Source organism: Jaculus jaculus, chromosome 9, assembly GCF_020740685.1.
Source record: "Jaculus jaculus isolate mJacJac1 chromosome 9, mJacJac1.mat.Y.cur, whole genome shotgun sequence".
Taxonomy (NCBI): Eukaryota; Metazoa; Chordata; class Mammalia; order Rodentia; family Dipodidae; genus Jaculus; species Jaculus jaculus.
In genome coordinates this window covers 108049053-108067737 of record NC_059110.1, presented here as the reverse complement: position 1 = coordinate 108067737, position 18685 = coordinate 108049053, and the positions used below count along the sequence as shown (strand labels likewise).

At 42.4% G+C, this 18685-nt stretch overlaps 1 protein-coding gene across 2 annotated transcripts in view; it reads right to left on the bottom strand.

The window, feature by feature from the left end:
* Znf652 (zinc finger protein 652) overlaps nt 1-18685 on the bottom strand; it is a 55020-nt gene that overhangs the window by 18578 nt on the left and 17757 nt on the right. For both annotated transcript variants that reach the window (XM_045159472.1, XM_045159471.1), the window contains exons 2-5: nt 5942-7093; nt 2017-2164; nt 1566-1681; nt 990-1134 (exon numbers count right to left, since the gene is read on the bottom strand). In XM_045159472.1, the coding sequence (XP_045015407.1) occupies nt 990-1134; nt 1566-1681; nt 2017-2164; nt 5942-6838 (1306 nt within the window). In that variant the 5' untranslated portion in view covers nt 6839-7093. The remainder of the gene's footprint in view (nt 1-989; nt 1135-1565; nt 1682-2016; nt 2165-5941; nt 7094-18685) is intronic.

Here is an 18685-nt window from a genome sequence, read left to right as displayed (position 1 = left end):
CAGTTAAGACAGTCTTATAATTTTATTTTACTTTTTTTAGCTTCTAGTTAATACCTTAATAAGTATACATTACCTTCTTTTTCCCTTGAGGCAAGTCCAAAAGACTGCCCCCCCTTTTTTGTTTTTTTTCAAGGTAGGGTTTTACTCTAGTCCAGGCTGACCTGGAATTCACTATGTAACCTGTAATCTCAGGGTGGCTTCAAACTCAGTGATCCTCCTACCTCTGAGTCCTGCTGTTTTTTTTTTCCCCCTAATGAATGAGAGAGAGGGAGAGAGAGGAAAGAAAGAGAACTGGTGCACCACAGCTTCCAGCCACTGTAATTGAACTTCAACAAGTATACCACCTTGTGTGCATGTGTAACCTTGTGCTTGCATCACCTTGTGCATCTGGTTTACTGGGATCTGGAGAGTAGAACATGGGTCCTCAGGCTTCACAGGCAAGTGCCTTAACCGCTAAGCCATCTCCCCAGTCCTATGTTACTCTTTTTTTTTAAAAAAAAAATTATTTATTTATTTATTTGATACAGAGAAAGAGAGAGGAAGAGAATGGGCACACCAGGGCCTTCAGCCACTGTAAACGAACTCCAAATGCAAGTGCCCCCTTGTGCATCTGGCTTACGTGGGTCCTGGAGAATCGAACTGAGATCCTTTGGTTTTGCAGGCAAATGCCTTAACTGCTAAGCCATCTCTCCAGCCCCTATGTTTCTCTTTTGATGAAAGTGCTGGACATGGTGTGCATGCCTTTAATCCCAGCACTCCAGAGGCAGAAGTAGGAAAATCACCATGATTTCACGGCCACCCTGAGACTACATAGTGAATTCCAGGTCAGCCTGGGCTAGAACAAGACCCTACCTTGAAAAGCCAAAAGTAAATAAATAAATTTAAAAGTACATTCTATTGCTTTAGAAGAAATAGGAAATGTTGAGTCTGCCTATTGGCCAAAGAATATTTAACTTGAGACATCTGTACCTTTCCCAAGAAGTCCTTACCAGTGTGTGTTTTCATGTGTTCATCAAAGTATTGCTTCATGTTGAAGTCCTTGCCACACCACTGGCACATGAACTGCTTGTGCCCAATGTGGATGCTCATGTGGGAGCGGAGCTGGTACTTGTACTGAAACCTCTCGTCGCAGTTCTGCATGGACAGAGATGAGAGGTATGAATGCCAAGCAGAGAGGCTTTATCTGAGCATATCCTGACAAGTTTATCAGAGCTTTCATACTCAAAATAGAAGCTACCTATGCCAACCAGTTGGCTTTGCTATGTTTCTGCAGCTGAGTTGTGACTATAAGGGAAATCTCATATAATTATTGCTGGAGCATGTTCAACTTCTCTGAATCATGGAGAAAGGAGACATGAGGCACTGCAAGTTATCCCTAAGTTAACCAGAGTCAGCCATGTGCTAAGTACAGCATTTCCCTTCTTGACTGAGGGAATGCATGAAAAGTGTGGCACATACCCAAAGCTTTCTGACATGCAGCCTTGTGCCTTGCACCCAGCATCTTACTCTCACTACTCCACCATCTATACGGCAGTCGTGGGCCTGGACTGTGTCTTGTTCCTTACCTCACATCTGAAAGGCTTCTCTCCAGAATGCTGCAACGAGTGCACCTTGAGCGACATGCTGCGCTTGAATGACTTCCCACAGGTTTCACATGTAAATGGCATGTCTTTCGTATGTGCTGCAACACAGAAAACACTTACTCAAAACAATTTCACCAAAGAGCTCAGACTGGAAGGCAGTTGTCACACAGCAAGGCAATTATGCGACCTTAATTTTCTGCACTCACTCTCATTTGTGGCACTGTAACAGTAATGTTCTGAAGAGAAACTGGCAAGATAAAAAGCAATCTGGGTGGGGAAGACTACTGTCCAGTCTGGTGATGCTTTGCTGAAGGCATGCTGCACTTAAGTGCCAACATGTCAGAACTGATGCCAGCAGGGCAGTTCCTCGCATCCTGCCAAGTCTGGAGCAGAGGCATACCAACGAACACTGGAGGTGTGAGACGTGACTTACCGACCATGTGTTTCCGCACATGAGCCATGGTATAGAATTTCTTCTCACAAATTTCACAGGCAAATTTCTTTTCTGCATATCCATGGACGATCTTGATATGTTCATGAAGGGACCAGAGTTTCTTGAATGATTTGTTACAGGAAACACACTGAGCAGGATAAATAGAAATAATCTTTATTTACTGGGCTTGCAGAAAGCCGTATTGCCTCCTGGCAGATGAAATGGACGCATTTAAGAATTCATGGCCCAAGACCAGAATCCTGACAAACGCTATTCTTCCATGGAGTCCAGATTCCAACACCAACATCTGAATGTTCTAGTTTCCAAGATGCATCTTTTAGAGACCCTTTGGGAGCATGAAAACAATGGCAAAAACTAAGACAAGGAGAAATGGAAAGTTCTGCTAATACCACTGAACTGACTGCTATTACTAAGGTAGTGTTGTACCTATGAAAAGAACCTTCAAGTTGTTTTCTTTTGGAGACAGTCCCCCTATATAGCTCAGGGTCACCTTGAACTCGCTATGCAGTTGCAGTTAGTCTCAAACTCGTGAGCCTCTTGTCCTCCCTCCTAAATTCTGAAATTACAGGTGTGTGCCACCACATCCAGCTGGAATCTTCACATTTATTTACTACATGGATTAGTAAGTGTGGCTACCTCCTACGCACCAATTACCATGCAGTTAATAGGTGTTTACCAGAGAACACAAACCAATTTTGTATTAGCACAAATAAGCAACAACATACATAGTAATGGTTATACATCTGCAAGAGTGTAAAAGTGTTATGTCTTAGAAAATACACTTTGAGAAATAAGTAACACAAATAATCGAGATTTATTATCTTTTCCTGAATCAGATGTACCCTATTAACATCTCTCTTGCAGAAATGAACATAACCTCTAGCGTGCCAGCATCATTCTCCCTCCCCCAGCTCCAGATCTCCCCTACATGTCATACTACCTACTTCCTTGACTAAATACAAGTTTCAGCAGAGTACAGAGATTCAGCAAAAAAAAAGCTTTCTTCTTTCTCTATCCCTCCCTTCCCTTTTCTTTTAAAGGCAGAATCTCACTCTAGCCCAGGATGACCTGGAACTCTGTAGTCCAGGCTGGCTTCAAACTTACAGCAATCATTCTACCCCAGCTTCCCAAGTGCTGGAATTAAAAGGTGTGAGCCGCCACACCTAATTTTTACAGTAATTTTTTGTTTTATATAACTTAAATAAATTTAAGTCAAACAAGCAAACAAAAACAAACTTTACAGATACAGATTAAGAATGCCTTTTTTAGTAACAAGTCATTATGAAATATAAATTTGACCTCTAGGGTGCAGCACTGCACCATGTTCTATTGGCTTGACCCCTGTAGCCTATTTGGGCCCTAGCTCAGTCTTACTTACCTGGTTTGAATAGATCAAGTCATTGTTGACAAGTTAACAGCAATGAGTTTTTTTTTTTTAGAAAATATATGTTTAAAAAAAAAACTGCCGGGCATGGTGGCATACACCTTTTATCCTAGCACTCGGGAGGCAGAGGTAGGAGGATCGCCACAAGTTCTAGGCCACCCTGAGACTACTTAGTGAATTCCAGGTCAGCCTGAGCTAGAGTGAAACCTTCCCTCGAAAAACAAAAACAAAAACAAAACCTCTTGGGCTGCAGAGATGGCTCAGTAGTTAAAGGCACTTGTTTGCAAAGGCTGATGGCCCAGCTTCAATTTCCCAGAACCCACATAAAGCCAGATGTGCAAAGTGGTGCATGTATCTGGAGTTCATCTGAAGTGGCAGGAATACCTGACTTGCCCATTCTCTCCACCCCCCACTTACAAAAAAATAAATAAAAATAGTAAAACACACACACACACACAAAACACTATAGCAGGACATAGGGGCACAAACCTTTAATCCTAGCACTCGGGAGGCAGAGGTAGGAGGATCACCATGAATTTAAGACCAGCCTGGGACAATATAGTGAATTCCAGGTCAGCCTGAGCTAGAGTGCGACCCTACTTTTGAGGAAAAAACAAAAGCAATTGAAGAGGAGTTGGAGAGATGGTTCTACTGTTCAGATGTTAAGGCGCTTGCCTGTAAAACCTAAAAACATAGGTTTGAGTCCCCATTACCCACATAAAGCCAGATGCACAAAGTGGCACATGTATCTGGAGGGTTTTTTTTTTTTTAGAATTTTTAAAAATTTTATTTATTTATTTGAGAGTGACAGAGAGAAAGAGGAAGATAGAGAAAGACAGACAATGGGTGCACCAGGGCTTCCAGCCACTGCAAACTAACTCCAGGCGCATGCGCCCCTTGTACATCTGGCTAACATGGGTCCTGGGGAATTGAGCCTCAAACCGGGGTCCTTAGGTGTCACAGGCAAGCACTTAACTGCTAAGCCATCTCTCCAGCCCTGTATCTGGAGTTTATCTGCAGTATCTAGAGGCCCTGGCATGCCCATGCTAGCGCTCTCTCGCTCGCTCTCTCTTTCTCTGATGCCAATAAGTAAATATTTTTAAAAAATTTTTATTTATTTGAGAGTGACAGAGAGAGAGGAAGCAGATAGACAGAGAAAGAATGGGCATGCCAGGGTCTCTAGCCACTGCAAATGAACTCCAGATGCACTGCCACCTTGTGCATCTGGCTTACGTGGGTCCTGGGGAATCAAGCCTCAAACTGGGGTCCTTAGGCTTCATAGGCAAGCGCTTAACCACTAAGCCATCTCTCCAGCCCCAGTAAATATTTTTTTAAAACGGCAACTGGAGCCAAGTATGGTGGCACACACCTTTAATCCCAGCACTCAGGAGGTAGAGACAGGAAGATCATTGAGTTTGAGGCCAGCCTGAGACTACATAGTGAATTCCAGGTCATCTTGGGCTAGAGCGAGACCCTACCTCACACAAACAAACAAAAAAGCAATTGAAGGGGAAAAAAAAAAATTTCAGGCTGGCCTTGAACCCACAGCAATTCTCCTACCTCGGACTCCCAAGTGCTAGGATTAAAGGCATGTTTCACCATGGCCAACCAAGAAAAAAAATAAGTAAAGGTGACTAGCAATCTGAGCATTTCAAAAACACAAGTAAAACAACTTCTCTTCTAAAAGTTTAGCTTCAATGACATAAAATATTTCTATTGTACATATCTTATGAAGACATAACAAACTTACCTTTTATGAACATCCATTAATAGACAAACATGTAACATATGTGCAAACCAATACAGATGAGGTCCATTCAACATAGCAGAAGGAGCATACCACTTAACCTGTCACAGTACAATCTTTCCACGATACCAGCCTGGTTTGAATACCATGTTTTGTTACCTTAACAATACTGTACAGCAGCATTATGTAACCCTACTGCCAGGTGAGCAACGTTTTCAAAAGCTCAGCCTCTGTTTAAAGTCTGCATATTCCCACGGGCTCGCCTCTTGACAAATTTAGTGTTGCCATCTCTCCACTGGTGAAAGCAAACTCACTCCTGGAGATCTTCCATTTCCACCGGTCTGAGTCATTATGGTTTTTGTCCCCATCAGCTGCACTAGACTCTGGCATCCTTTTAAATGGAAAGGAACCTTTCTCTACTACTGACCTTTACTCAGTATCTCCCACTTTGAGAGAGAAGATGCCAGCATGAATTATCTGACATGTCCTACAACAGTAAATCTCAGTGCAAAGTCGGTCAATCATCTACAACAGCTCCCCCTTCCAGTGTACCTGGGATCCCACTAGTCCAGCGTCAGTTAAGTGTAATGCTTTTGAAATACAAGGTTAAGCCTCGGTTTTGAAAAGACTCAAGCAGCAGCGTCTAAAATGATAAATTGGTGAACTCTGTGCCTTCAGCCTCTATCGCATTTATTCTCTTGGGCAGATACCAGATGAATCTGAACAGCCAGGTTCTATCCTGGAAAGTTTGCCCTCTCGGTGGTGAGACCTACCTGAATGTTTTTTTCACAGTCTGTTTGCTGGTGAAGGGACAGCTCACTTTCCAGGACAAACTTCTTGCCACATTTATCACAGATCTGCATGCGCCTGTGAGTAACGTTCATGTGCTTCTCCAGGTACCAGCGAGTATTAAACACCCTGGGGCACTTCTCACAGGTCAGAGTCTCTTTCTCTTCACACTTAGCTTTCTGGACCGGAGCTTTGGGCTCCTTGGCCGCCCGCTTCTTACGCTTGGGCGGCTCTACACTCTTCCTGCGCCCTCGTGTTGTTCGCGGCGTAGGGGAAGTGGTAGCTGCGGCAACAGAGGCAGCTCTCCGCGTTCGCCTTTGGGTAACGCTGACTTTCTCCACTAGCTTCTCCTTTTTCTTCTGCCTTTCATTCTCTCCATAGTCACTGCTGTCATCAGTGGCCTCTTCCTCACTCTCTTCCTCTTCCTCCTCACTGCTTGTCTTAAGAACAGGAGTCTCTTTGGACTGAGAAGAGACACCCTTTTCCCCTTTAGATACATTTAATGTTTGATTATTAAGGTTTACCTCCACTATGATCTGCTCCCTTTTGTAAGAGACTTCCTCCTCCTCTTCTGTGTCATCGGAATTCTCCCGGTCTTCTTTGACAGCATGCACGTCAGACACTGCTCTTGTCTCTCTGAAATACGGCTGTTCCTCTGTCTCGTGGAGATGTGGTTTGCTCATCTTGGTGTCTACAAGCACAGAATAAGGGCTTCCAGATTCCCTTTTGTACACTTTGGTGGACAGATCCAGTTCTTGGTTGGCACCATGGTAGAAGGTGGATGGCACTTGTCCACGACGGCTTTCTTCTTGTGCCATCCCTGCTACATGCACAGCACAGTTTTCAACCAGCTCCTGACAAGAACTGGCTGTGTGGCTCATTGGTAAGTGGCCCAATTTATTAAGCAGTTCAGACTCTTGAGAAATAGCTTTAAGACAAGACAATTATCAAGATTCAAATTTCTCTCCATCCACAGAGTACTCAAGTGAACAAAGAAGCAGCTCTGGAGCTTGTGTCCAATTCTTCCAGTGTCACTGCACCAAGCAAAAGTCACACAGGGCTGTCTTACAGCAAGAGCAGAGGACTGCTGGTTTTCTTCCCAAGAGAGCTGCTTCCAGAAACTTGGGGCATCTTACCTAAGGAGAAAAATAATGAGGGAAAATTAGAAAACACTTTTTCTCCTTAGGCCATGCACTTGTATAATCAACACACCTTAAAGTAACTAAACTCTATCTGTATAATGTTTATACTTCTCGAATGGCTTGGCATGGGTCATTATTTTATAGCTTGCACGAGTTCTCATTTTCAGTTAGGATATAATGATTCTATGATGGCAAGAGCCACACGTGTCCATTTCACCAAGATATTTTCAGAGGTTAGTACAGTGCCTAGCACATAGTATGTATCTGAGGAATAATTATCTACTGCTGAAATCTACATTTGTCATCCTAGATGCTGCAGAACACATTGACGGCTGTCCACAAGACGTTTACAGTCTAGCTATACAAGATGTCATGAAACATTCAAGAGCTTCATACAGGCGTTTTTGTTTTTTTGATGTAGGGTTCTGCTGTAGCCCAGGCTGACCTGGAATTCAGTATGTTGTCTCAGGGTGGCCTCGAACTCACAGCAATCCTCCTACCCCTGCCTCCCAGGTGCTGGGATTAAAGGCATGCACCACCATGCCTGGCTTTTCTTCTTCTTCTTTTTCTTTCTTTCTTTTTTTTTTTTTTTTTTTTTTTGGTCTGTTTTCTTTTTTTTAAAAAAAAATGTTTTATTTATTTATTTGAGAGAGAGAGAAAAAGACAAAGGGAAAGAGAGAGAACGGGTGTGCCAGGGCCTCTAGCATTGGCAAATGAATTCCAGATGCATACACCACCTTATACATCTGGAGTTACGTGGTTGTTAGGGAATCAAACTTGCATCCTTATGCTTTGCAGGCAAGTGCCTTAACTGCTGAGCCATCTCTCCAGACACATTTTCTTTCTGTCTTTGAAAAAAAAAAAAACCACTTTTATTTAGCCAGGTGTGGTAATGCACACCTTTAATTCTAGCACTTGGGAGGCAGAGGTAGGAGGATCACTGTGAACTGGAAGCTAGCTTCTAAATCACAGCAATCCTCCTACTCCTGCCTCCTGAGTACCACCACACTGGCTCTTTTTTGAAAAATATTTTTATTTGTTGGTTAGCAAGAGATACAGAGAAAAAGACAGTGAATGTGTACACACCAGGACCTCTTCCCACTGCAAAAGAACTCCAGACACATGTGCCACCTTGTGCATCTGGCTTTATGTGGATGCTAGTGAATTGAACCTGGGCCAGCAGGTCTGGCAAACAAGTGCCTTTAACTGCTGAGCCATCTCTAGCCATGGGCTGGTTTTCTTTCAGCATCAGTTATCACATCCACCACAATGAAAGCCCTCAAGCAAAAGTGGTGGGATGGGCACAACAGCACACAGAAATAAATAGCTAACTGGCACAACCATAGATAGAAGAGAAGGAATATGTCTCTGGCCTTAAATTATAAGTAAGATATGGAGATAATTGCTTTCATGTCTGTGGGAGTAACTTTGGTAAGCATTTAAAAATTTGTTACTTGCATAGCTCACTTAGATCCACTCATAACTGGATGATTTTTCTGTCAGTTGCAGAGAAGTAAAAATTCTGAGAATCTAACCGTCAGGCTGATATGGTTCCAAGAAAAATAAAACCATCCATTAAAAAAAAAAATAAGGGCACACAATTTGCTTGGTGACATGCCTCACATTGCTGTTTAGCCAACCACCTACCTGCTGAGTCACACAAAAACTCCTGCAAGCATCTACCCTAATTGAGCTGACAAAACAAAACAAAAAAAACAATGTAGTATTTACTGAATGCCTACCATGTGTAAGAGCATTGTAAAAGTTTTCACTATCCTTATTTCTACTTTATATCCACTGAAAAACTCTGAAGCTTTTAATTATGCAATTTTTATTTTGAGATTGATTGTTTCTTGAGACAGGTCCTTTATATGTAGCCTGATCCTCCTGCCTCAAGCCTCCTAAGAACTGGAACCATGGGCATATGCCACTCTGTCTGGTTTGGGGTTTTAAACTCATCTTTTAACAAAATTAAGCCACGTGTGGTGGCACATGCCTTTAATCCCAGCACTTGGGAGGCAGAGGTAGGAGGATTGCCATGAGTTTGAGGCCACCCTGAGACTACACATTGAATCCCAGGTCAGCTTGGGTCAGAGTGACACTTTACCTTGAAAAACAAAACAAAAATAAAAAAAACAAAACAAAAAAGTAATAATGTTTTGTTTTTTTTTTTTAAATCTAGTTTTGCACCAAGCACGGTGGCATACAACTTTAATCTCAGCACTTGGAAGGCACAGGTAGGAGGACTGCTATGAGTTTGAGGCTACCTTGAGACTTACAGTGAATTCCAGGTCAGCCTGAGCTACAGTGAGACACCACCTTGAAACCCCCCCAAAAATATATATATACACACACACATATATATATATATATAAAATTAAATTTATTTAATAAATAAATTAACCTTTTTGTTAAATGGCTAAGCCATCTCTCCAACCCTGTTTATTCTATTTTCAATGATGAGTACATACATATATGAATTCCCATATGAACCTGAAAGCAATGCAATGTCTCATGATTGTTCAACTCAGGTAAACTCACAGAATCATCAATAAATCACATAGGCCCTGCAGGCATGGTGGTGCACACCTTTAATCCCAGCACTCAGGAGGCAGAGGTAGGAGGATCTCAGTGAGTTCCAGGTCAGCCTGGGCTAAAAACCAAAAAAGTAAAATAAAATAAGCCACACCGTCACAATGGAAGGTGCAACTAAGTGTTCATTTTGAAATACATGGATACTCTGTCACATTTTACGCTTTAGCCACTGCAAACAACTCCAGACACATGTGCCACCATGTGTATCTGGCTTATGTGGGACCTTGAGAATCGAACCCTGGTCCTTCGGCTTTGTAGGCAAGTGCCATAACCGCTGAGCCATCTTTCCAGCCCTATCATTCTAATTTAGATCTTTACAAACTCCCAGTAAACACACTGAGCTCTAGAACTTTAGTAGAGAGAAACAATACAAAATAACCCCCCTGACATTTGGAGCTGTTTTCACTTCATCTGGGATGGTTAAATTCATCTCTCTAACAGTAATAAAACATTACAACTTCATCTGCTCTTAGAGATCATTATTCACAGCATTATTAAAAAAAAAAACATCTAAAATAAGGGACCCGGGAGTGTCAGTTAGTGGTGGAATGATCCCTGGATTCCCTTGGAACTGGAAGAAAAAGGGAGAAGCCTTTTGAAGGTGGATGGAACACACCTGTAATCCCAACACTGAGGACTGAGGCACAAGGATGGTCTCAGTTTCAGGCCAGCCCAGACTACACAGAGATCCTGTCTCAAGCAAGCAAAGAAGCAAAAATAAGTGGGTCAAGCTTTGTCATCTTGTAATTAACGTATACACTTGTGGGGGGTAAAAACCATGGTGCGTATGTGGTACAGGATAAACTGAGATGTAACTAGTCTTGACACTTTTTTTTTTGGTTTGGTTTTTCAAGGTAGGGTCTCCCTCTAGCCCAGGGTGAAGTGGAATTCACTCTGTAGCCCAAGCTGGCCTGGAACTCATGGTGATCCTCCTACCTTGGTCTCCCAAGTGCTGGGAAGGTGTGCACCACCACTCTCAGCTAACCAGAGTATTAATATAACTAACCTACCTCATAAGATTATTGTGGTACACATGCTTGTGAGAGTACTTAGCAACAGTAAGAGCTCCTGTGCTACATACATAAACACAGTTGTGCACACAAGGGTGGTGCAGAAATGAGGTGATTCACTTGTGCAAAGGGTGATGAACATGTCAGTAGAAGTCTTGGACATGAACTAAAGTGAGAGCTGGTTGAGAAGCAAGAGGGAGGAAAGTGCAGAAAGGACCCTATATGAAAAAATAGAGAGAGAGAAATCTCACAGGGTTTTGCTTCCTTAAGCACCACTGCCGTACAACGACCTAAATGTCTGTTCCTACTCCACAGCTAAGGTCTGGGTAACAGCCTTTCCGTGTCATTGCTTGTCACTGGTGGAGCACGTGCTACACGTCTAGTGTTCTAATTCCTGCACTGTTTACTGCACCCTCCTCCTGAGTTAACAGTAGGCAATTATCTCAAAAGATATGCTTAGGTTTTGATCAACAACAATAAAAATACCTGCATGACACACAAAAAGTTCCAGACTAGTGTTTAAGAAGCTAAATTCTATCCTTAGTTAGAATTCATGTCTCCTTCATGTCATAACTGAGTATTCCTTCAGAGAAACCCTGAGTGGTAGAAAAATTCACATAAATCAATTTTCAGAGTAAGTTCCAGGTAAGCCTGAGCTAGAGTGATACTATGCCTTGAAAAAACAGTCACAACAAAAATACAACTAGTAGCTGGGTGTGGTGGGGATGCCTTTAATCCCAGCACTTGGAAGACAGAAGTAGGATTGCTGTTGAGTTCAAGGTCACCCTGAGACTACACAGTAAATTCCAGGTCAGCCAAGGCCAGAGCAAGACCTTACCTCGAAAAAACAAAACAAACAAACAAACAAACAAAAAAACCCAACTAGAACACAACTACAAAACACGTCATCTTGAGAGGTCTCAGTCTAGCCCTGACCAAAGGTACTGTTCTGGAATGCAATTACTTAATACAGTAGAAAATGAAAATAACAGGCTAAAAACATAATAATAACAAGGCTAGAGAGATGGCTTAGTGGTTAAGGCGCTTGCCTACAAAACCAAAGGATCCAGGTTCCATTCCCCAGGATCCATATAAACCAGATGCACCACGTTGTACATGCATCTGGAGATCATTTGCAGCTGTAAAGGTCCTGGAGCACCCATTCTTTTTTTTTTTTTTTTCGAGGTAGAGTCTCACTTTAGCCCAGGCTGACCTGGAATTCACTATGTAGTCAAAAGGGTAGCCTTGAACTCATGGTGATCCTCCTACCTCTGCCTCCTGAGTGCTGGTGTTAAAGGCGTGTGCCACCATGCCTAGCTTGAAGCATCCATTCTTACTCTCTCTATGTGCTTCTTTCTTTCTCTCTCTAATAAATAAATAAACAAATGATAGCAAACATTTTAGAAGCGTGACTATCAGGAAATGCTAATGATGTGACTTAACCAAAGCTATAGGACTGCTGGGACTATGGTCACAAGTAAAAAAAAAATTTGGTACTTAAAAAACTAACACCTTGCCAAGTGTTGTGGCACATACCTTTAATCCCAGCACTTGGGAGGCAGAGGTAGAAGGATCACCATGAGGTCAAGTACTTGCTTGGAAAGCCTGCTGTCCTGAGTACCCACGTAAAGCCAAATGCACAAAGTGGTACATGCATAAGGAGTTTGTTTGCAGCAGATAGAGGCTCTGGTGTGCCCATTCTAATTCATTCTGTGTGTGTGTGTGTGTGTGTGTGTGTGTGTGTGTGTGCGTGTGTGTGTGTATGTATGTAAGACATGATGGCACATGCCTTTCTTTAATACCAGCACTTGGGAGGCAGAGGTAGTATCACTGTGAGTCGAGGCCAGCCTGAGACTACATAGTGAATTCCAGGTTAGCCTGTGTTAGAGATCCTACCTTGGGAATAATAGTAATAATAATAATAATAATAATAATAATAATAAATATATATATATATATACACACAGACACGCGCACAATCAAATATGCTTTAAAAGCTAAGGAAGGGCTGAAGAGATGGCTTAGTGGTTAAGGCACTTGCATGCAAAGCCAAAGGATCCAGGTTCGATTCCCCAGGACCCAACTAAGCCAAATACACAAGGTGGTGCATGCTTTTGGAGTTCATTTGCAGTGGCTACAGAGAGGTCCAGGAGCACCCATTTCCTATCTGCCCCCCCGAAATAATTAAGTAAAAATAAAAAAATTAAAAAGCTGTGTTCAGCAATCACATCATATTTTAAAACTTTTTTACTTTGATTTTTCAACTAAGGGTCTCATTCTAGCTCAGGCTGACCTGGAACTCACTCTGTAGTCTCAGGCTGGTCTTGTGATACTCCTGCCTCTCAAGTGTTGAGATTAAAGTTGTACACCACCATGCCCAACCTTAAAACTGTTTTAGGTTTAAAAATATTTGGAAATTCAAGCCAGGAGTGGTGGCACACACCTTTAATCCCAGCACTGGGGAGGCAGAGGTAGGAGGCTTATTGTGAGTTTGAGGCCACCTTGAGATTACACAGTGAATTCCAGGCCAGCTTGGGCTAGAGGGAAACCCTACCTTGAAAAACCAGAAAAAAAAAAAAAAAAAAATATATATATATATATATATATATTTGGAAATTCAAAAATTCAAAACCACTCCCAATTAAAATACAACCACTTCAAAGAGCAGGGGATAGTCTCAAAGTTAAGACCAAGATAGCTTTTGATGCAAACCACTGCATGCTACAGAAGCAGCGACCTAGTTTCGTTCTGAGTCTAGAGCTGCTGTCCTCAAGACAGATGCAACTTTCGAGCAAGGTTTCAAGACATGGCAGGCAACAGGTAAGACAGGCGTGGCAATGTACTTCCATGCAGCAACATCTGTCAACTCTCCTGCATGAGGGAAGAAAAGTGTGTGCACACACACATACCATAATGACAAGCCTATTAGTTATTCCTAACACTAAAAATTTAACTGGAAGCCTGGTCTAGAGTGAGACTCTACCTTCATAAGCTAAAAAAAAAAAAAAAAAAAAAAGAATTAACTGGAGGCTAAACTACTGAACATGTGGCAATTTAATGATCTGCTTGTAGGGAGGGGGGAAAAAAAAAACCTCAGCACACAAAATAATTCTTGGCTATTTGCTTTATGATACAACAATTGCTCAGTAACAACCTGAGCCAGGACAGCTGGTGGAAAACGATGTCTGAATACAAAAGTTTTTCTACGTGGCTTTTCCAGAGCTTTAAGGACATACTAGTGATCAGTGAGCTACATCCTCAGTCCTCCACATGGAAATCTTAATCACTTTTCACCATAACATAGTTCTCTACATTGAACTGCGAGTGGCTGCCTATTTTTGGTAAAAGTCCCAAACACCCATATTTTTTTAATTTTATGCTTTTATTTATTTTAGAGAGGGAAAGAGGCAGACACACAGGAAGGAGGGAAGGATGGAGACAGAGAGAGAACTGGGTGCACCAGGGCCTCCAGACACTGCAAACAAACTCCAGACACATGTGCCATCCTGTGCATCTGGCTTACATAGGTCCTGTGGAATTGAACCTGGCTCCTTTGGCTTTGCAGGCAAGTGTCTTAACTGCTAAGCCATCCCTCCAGCCCTTAAAAAAATATATTTTTTTTTTATTTGCAAGCAAGAGAGACAGAAGAGAAACAGAATGAGCCTTAAGCCAATGCGCCACTTTGTGCATCTGGCTTTAAGTGGGTACTGGGAAATTGACCTCAGGTTATTAGGCTCTGCAGGCAAGTCTCTTAACCGCTGAGCCATCTTTCCAGCCCCAACACCCATATTTCTGAGTGAACACTCTGTTCATCCCATGATTGCTCTATAAATTCCAAACAAATTACTTTTTGAACATAACATAAATTATTAGTAACAACATATGTTTGTATTTTAGACATTATATTTTAACTGCATAAGCCTGTCTAAAAAGTGAGCCCAGAGCAAGTAGCAAAGGCACAGCGCCCAAGAGGAAGTGAGCCTCCTGGCCTGCAGACAAATGAGTAGGTGGAGGAAATGCCCATGTGGGGAGATGATTTTTACACAGTGCCCATCTTAAAGAAAACCACAACTCCATACGATATATGTGCTGATATATGTGCTATAAATAGACGGGATCAGTTAAGAAAGTCCGTAATAGCCAGGTGTGGTGGTGCACGCCTTTAATTCCAGCACTTGGGAGGCAGAGGTAGGAGGATTGTCAAGAGTTCAAGGCTACCATGAGACTACATGGTGAATTCCAAGTCAGCCTGAGCTAGAGTGAAACCCTACCTTGGGGGAAAAAACAAACAAATTCCATAATAAACCTTTTATTTGCTTGCTTTTGTTTCAAGATCACTCTTGTTATAACAAATCCAGTGCACAGTTCTGATGGGAGTTGTATGTTGTTGGAGGCCTTGGCCCTGATGACATACACCTAAGTCAAATTCCTACATACTTTTTGTTTTCTCTGAGACAGCATCTTGCTAGTATAGGTGTAGAATTCACTATGTAGCACAGATGCCCTGTCCTCAATCCTGCCTCAGCCTTACAAGTGCTAGGACTATAGATAGGCACATGCTACCACATTTGGCTTTTCTTTTGTGTTTTTCCCAAGTATAGGGTCTTGCTCTAGCCCTGGCTGACTTGGAATTCACTATGTAGTCTTGGGGTGGCCTTGAACTCATAGCAGTTCTACCACCTCTGCCTCTTAAGTGCTGGGATTAAAGGTGTGTGCCACCATACCCAGTCACATTTGGCTTTTCTTTATTTATGATGAAGAAAAATGTTAATAAATGGAATTTTTATGAGAGACTGCGAGAGCAAGACTGAGCTAGAGAAAGAGAGAGAGAGAGAGAGATAGATAACTGGCATGCCAGGGCCTTGCGTGCACCACCTGTGTGCATGTGTCATTTTGTACATCTGACTTATGTGGGTGCTGGAGCATTGAACCTGGGTCATTAGGCTTTGCAGGCAAGCACCTTAACCACTAAACCATCTCTGCAGCCCACGATGTGGATTTTTATTGTGTCATCTTTAAATATAGTTCCCTTTTCAAAAAACTCAAAGAAATCTCACACTAGTTCATACCAATGGGAATCGAATCTTCTATTACTAGCTTTGGTAACACCTGCAAAAAAGATGGGGAGCTGGGGAGATGGCTCTGTGGTTAAAGACACTTGCTTGCAAAGTTTGCTAGCCTGGAATTCAATTCCTCAACCATCCACGTAAAGTTGACACAAAAAGTAGCACAAACATCTGGAACTGATTTGCAGTGGCGAGAGACCCTGGTGTACCCATACAACACACACGAATGCAACTAAATAAAATTTTTTTTACAAAAAGAAATGTGGCTAGAGTAAGCAAAGATGGTTTTGATCACAGAAACATGGCTTACGGAGTCATTCCCATCTTCCCTGCTCCTACTCTCTAAAAACACATGTGTCAAAAAATTCACAAGCAGGGCGTGGTGGCGCATGCCTTTAATCCCAGCACTGGGAAGGCAGAGGTAGGAGGAGCTCGAGGCCACCCTGAGACTCCCTAGTGAATTCCAGGTCAGCCTGGGCTAGAGTGAGACCCTACCTTGAAAAAAAAAAAAAAATCACAAAGTTCCTATCAAATACGTATTAGTCTCTCCGTGAATAGAGGAAATGAAAGCCCACCACAAGCTAAAACATGAGTCAGAAGAACTTTGAGAAAGCAATGGCTGACTTTTTTGTTTTGAGGTAGGGTTTCACTCTAGCCAGGCTCACCTGGAACTCGCTCTGTATTCCCAGGCTGGCCTCGAACTCCTTGATCCTCGTAGCTACGCCCACCCAGTGACTTTTTATTTTTTCTGTTTTTGTAACTAGAAATAAGGTATAAATAAGTAAGAATAATAAAGTATAAATAAGAAAGAAACTTATTGAGACTTTGTTTTTTCTTTTCTTTCCTTTTTTTTTTTTTTTGAGGTAGGGTCTTGCTTATTGAATTCCAGGCTGACCTGGAATTCACGATATAGTCCCAGGCTGACCTCAAACTCACAGTGATCCTCCTACCTCAGCTTTCTAAGTGCTAGGATTAAAGGCATGTGTCACCACGCTCAGCAATTTTCTTTCTCTCTCTTTTTTTTTTTTTAATTTGAGAGAGAGAGAGAGAGAGAGAGAGAGAATGGGTGTACCAGGACCTCTAGCCACTATAAATGAACTCCAGATGCATATACTACTTTGTGCACCTGGCTTTCATGGGTTCTGGGGAATCGAATCTGAGTCCTTAGGCTTTGCAAGCAAGTCTCTTAACTGCTAAGCCATCTCTCCGCCTTCTCATTTCTTTTTAAAACATTTTTATTTAGTTATTTGAGAGAGTGAGAGAGAAAGAGGCAGTGTGTGTGGGGGGAGAGAATGGGCACGCCAGGGCCTCTGACCCAAATGAACAAATGAATTCCAGATGCATGCGCCCCTTGTGCATCTGGCTTACGTGGGTCCTGGGGAACCGAACCGAGGTCCTTTGGCTTTGCAGGCAAATGCCTTCAATGCTAAGCCATCTCTCCAGCACCCTCTTATTTCTTTATAGTGAACATGCATTGTCAGCCTCTCAGTGCTGGGATTGCAGACATGAGCCATTACACTTGGCTGGAAATTTCTTTTTTTTTTAAATTTTTATTTATATTTATTTGAGAATGACAGACAGACAGACAGGAGGAGGAGGGAAGGTGGGGGAGAGAGAGAATGGGCATGCCAGGGCCTCCAGCCACTGCAAACAAACTCCAGATGCATGTACCACCTTGTGCATCTGGCTTACATGGGTCCTGGGGAATCAAACCTGGGTCCTTTGACTTTGCAGACAAGTGCCTTCACTGCTAAGCCATCTCTTGAGCCCCCATCTTATGTTCTTTGAAGGAGAAAAAAGTCCTGGCCCTAAAGCAGAATACCATGTGGACAAAGTAGTCCTTGGGTGTCTCTCACAAACAACAGAAAGAACCCCTGCCAGGCATACTACTCATCCATACTTACGATATACACTTGAATTCTTCCTTTAAATAGTTGAGGTTATCTGGGCATGGTGATGTGGAAAAAAAAAGTTGACTTTATGGCAGAGGAGGAAGGAATTGGCTGTGTCAAATAGATGTGGATTTAAAAAAAATTACTCATGTATTTATTTAAGAGAGAATAAAGGGCAGAGAGACAGAGAGAGAAAGAGAATGGGCATGTCAGGGCCTCCAGCCACTGCAAAGGAACTCTACATACATTTGTCCCGTTGTGCATCTGGCTTACAATGCTCCTGGGGAATGGAACCGGGGTCCTTTGGCTTTGAAGCAAATGCCTTAACCACCAAGCCACCTCTCCAGCCTTTTTCCTTTTTTTAAATTTTTTGAGGTAAGGTCTTGTTCTAGCCCAGGCTGACCTGGAATTCACTAGGAAGTCTCAGGGTGGCCTTGAACTCACCACAATGCTCTTGCCTCTGCCTCTGGAGTGCTTCGATTAAAGGTGTGCACTAGCATGCCTGCCTTTAACTACCGTCCTTTTTATTTTTCTAAGATAGGCTCTGGCTCTAGCCCAGGCTGACCTACAATTCACTATGTAGTTTCAGGGCGACCTTGAACTCACAGGATCCTCCTGCCTCTGCCTCCAGAGTGCTGGGATCAAAGGTGTGCGCCATCATGCCCCGCTGTAACTACTGTTCTTGATCAATTTCTGAGTAGAAAATGCTGAGCCCTCTTCCTTGTGCTCATGGAGATAGGAGCTTTGTAACTACACTACTAACTAACTACCATGCACGAATCACATTATAGATTATTATAAATCATGTTTCTACAAGGAACACAAGGAGGATGGAAGATTCTTAAAATGACCCTGGGCAGAACTGTCTTTGAACATTCAAGGTAATTTTCAGAGATGTTAATGTCAAAGACAACTTAACAAATAGAGATCAAGATAACAGTATATATAGTTTATACATGTGTACAATAAATGTTATGACCAAATCAATCTATGAACAGGTATTTAAGCTTAAATACAGAGTTT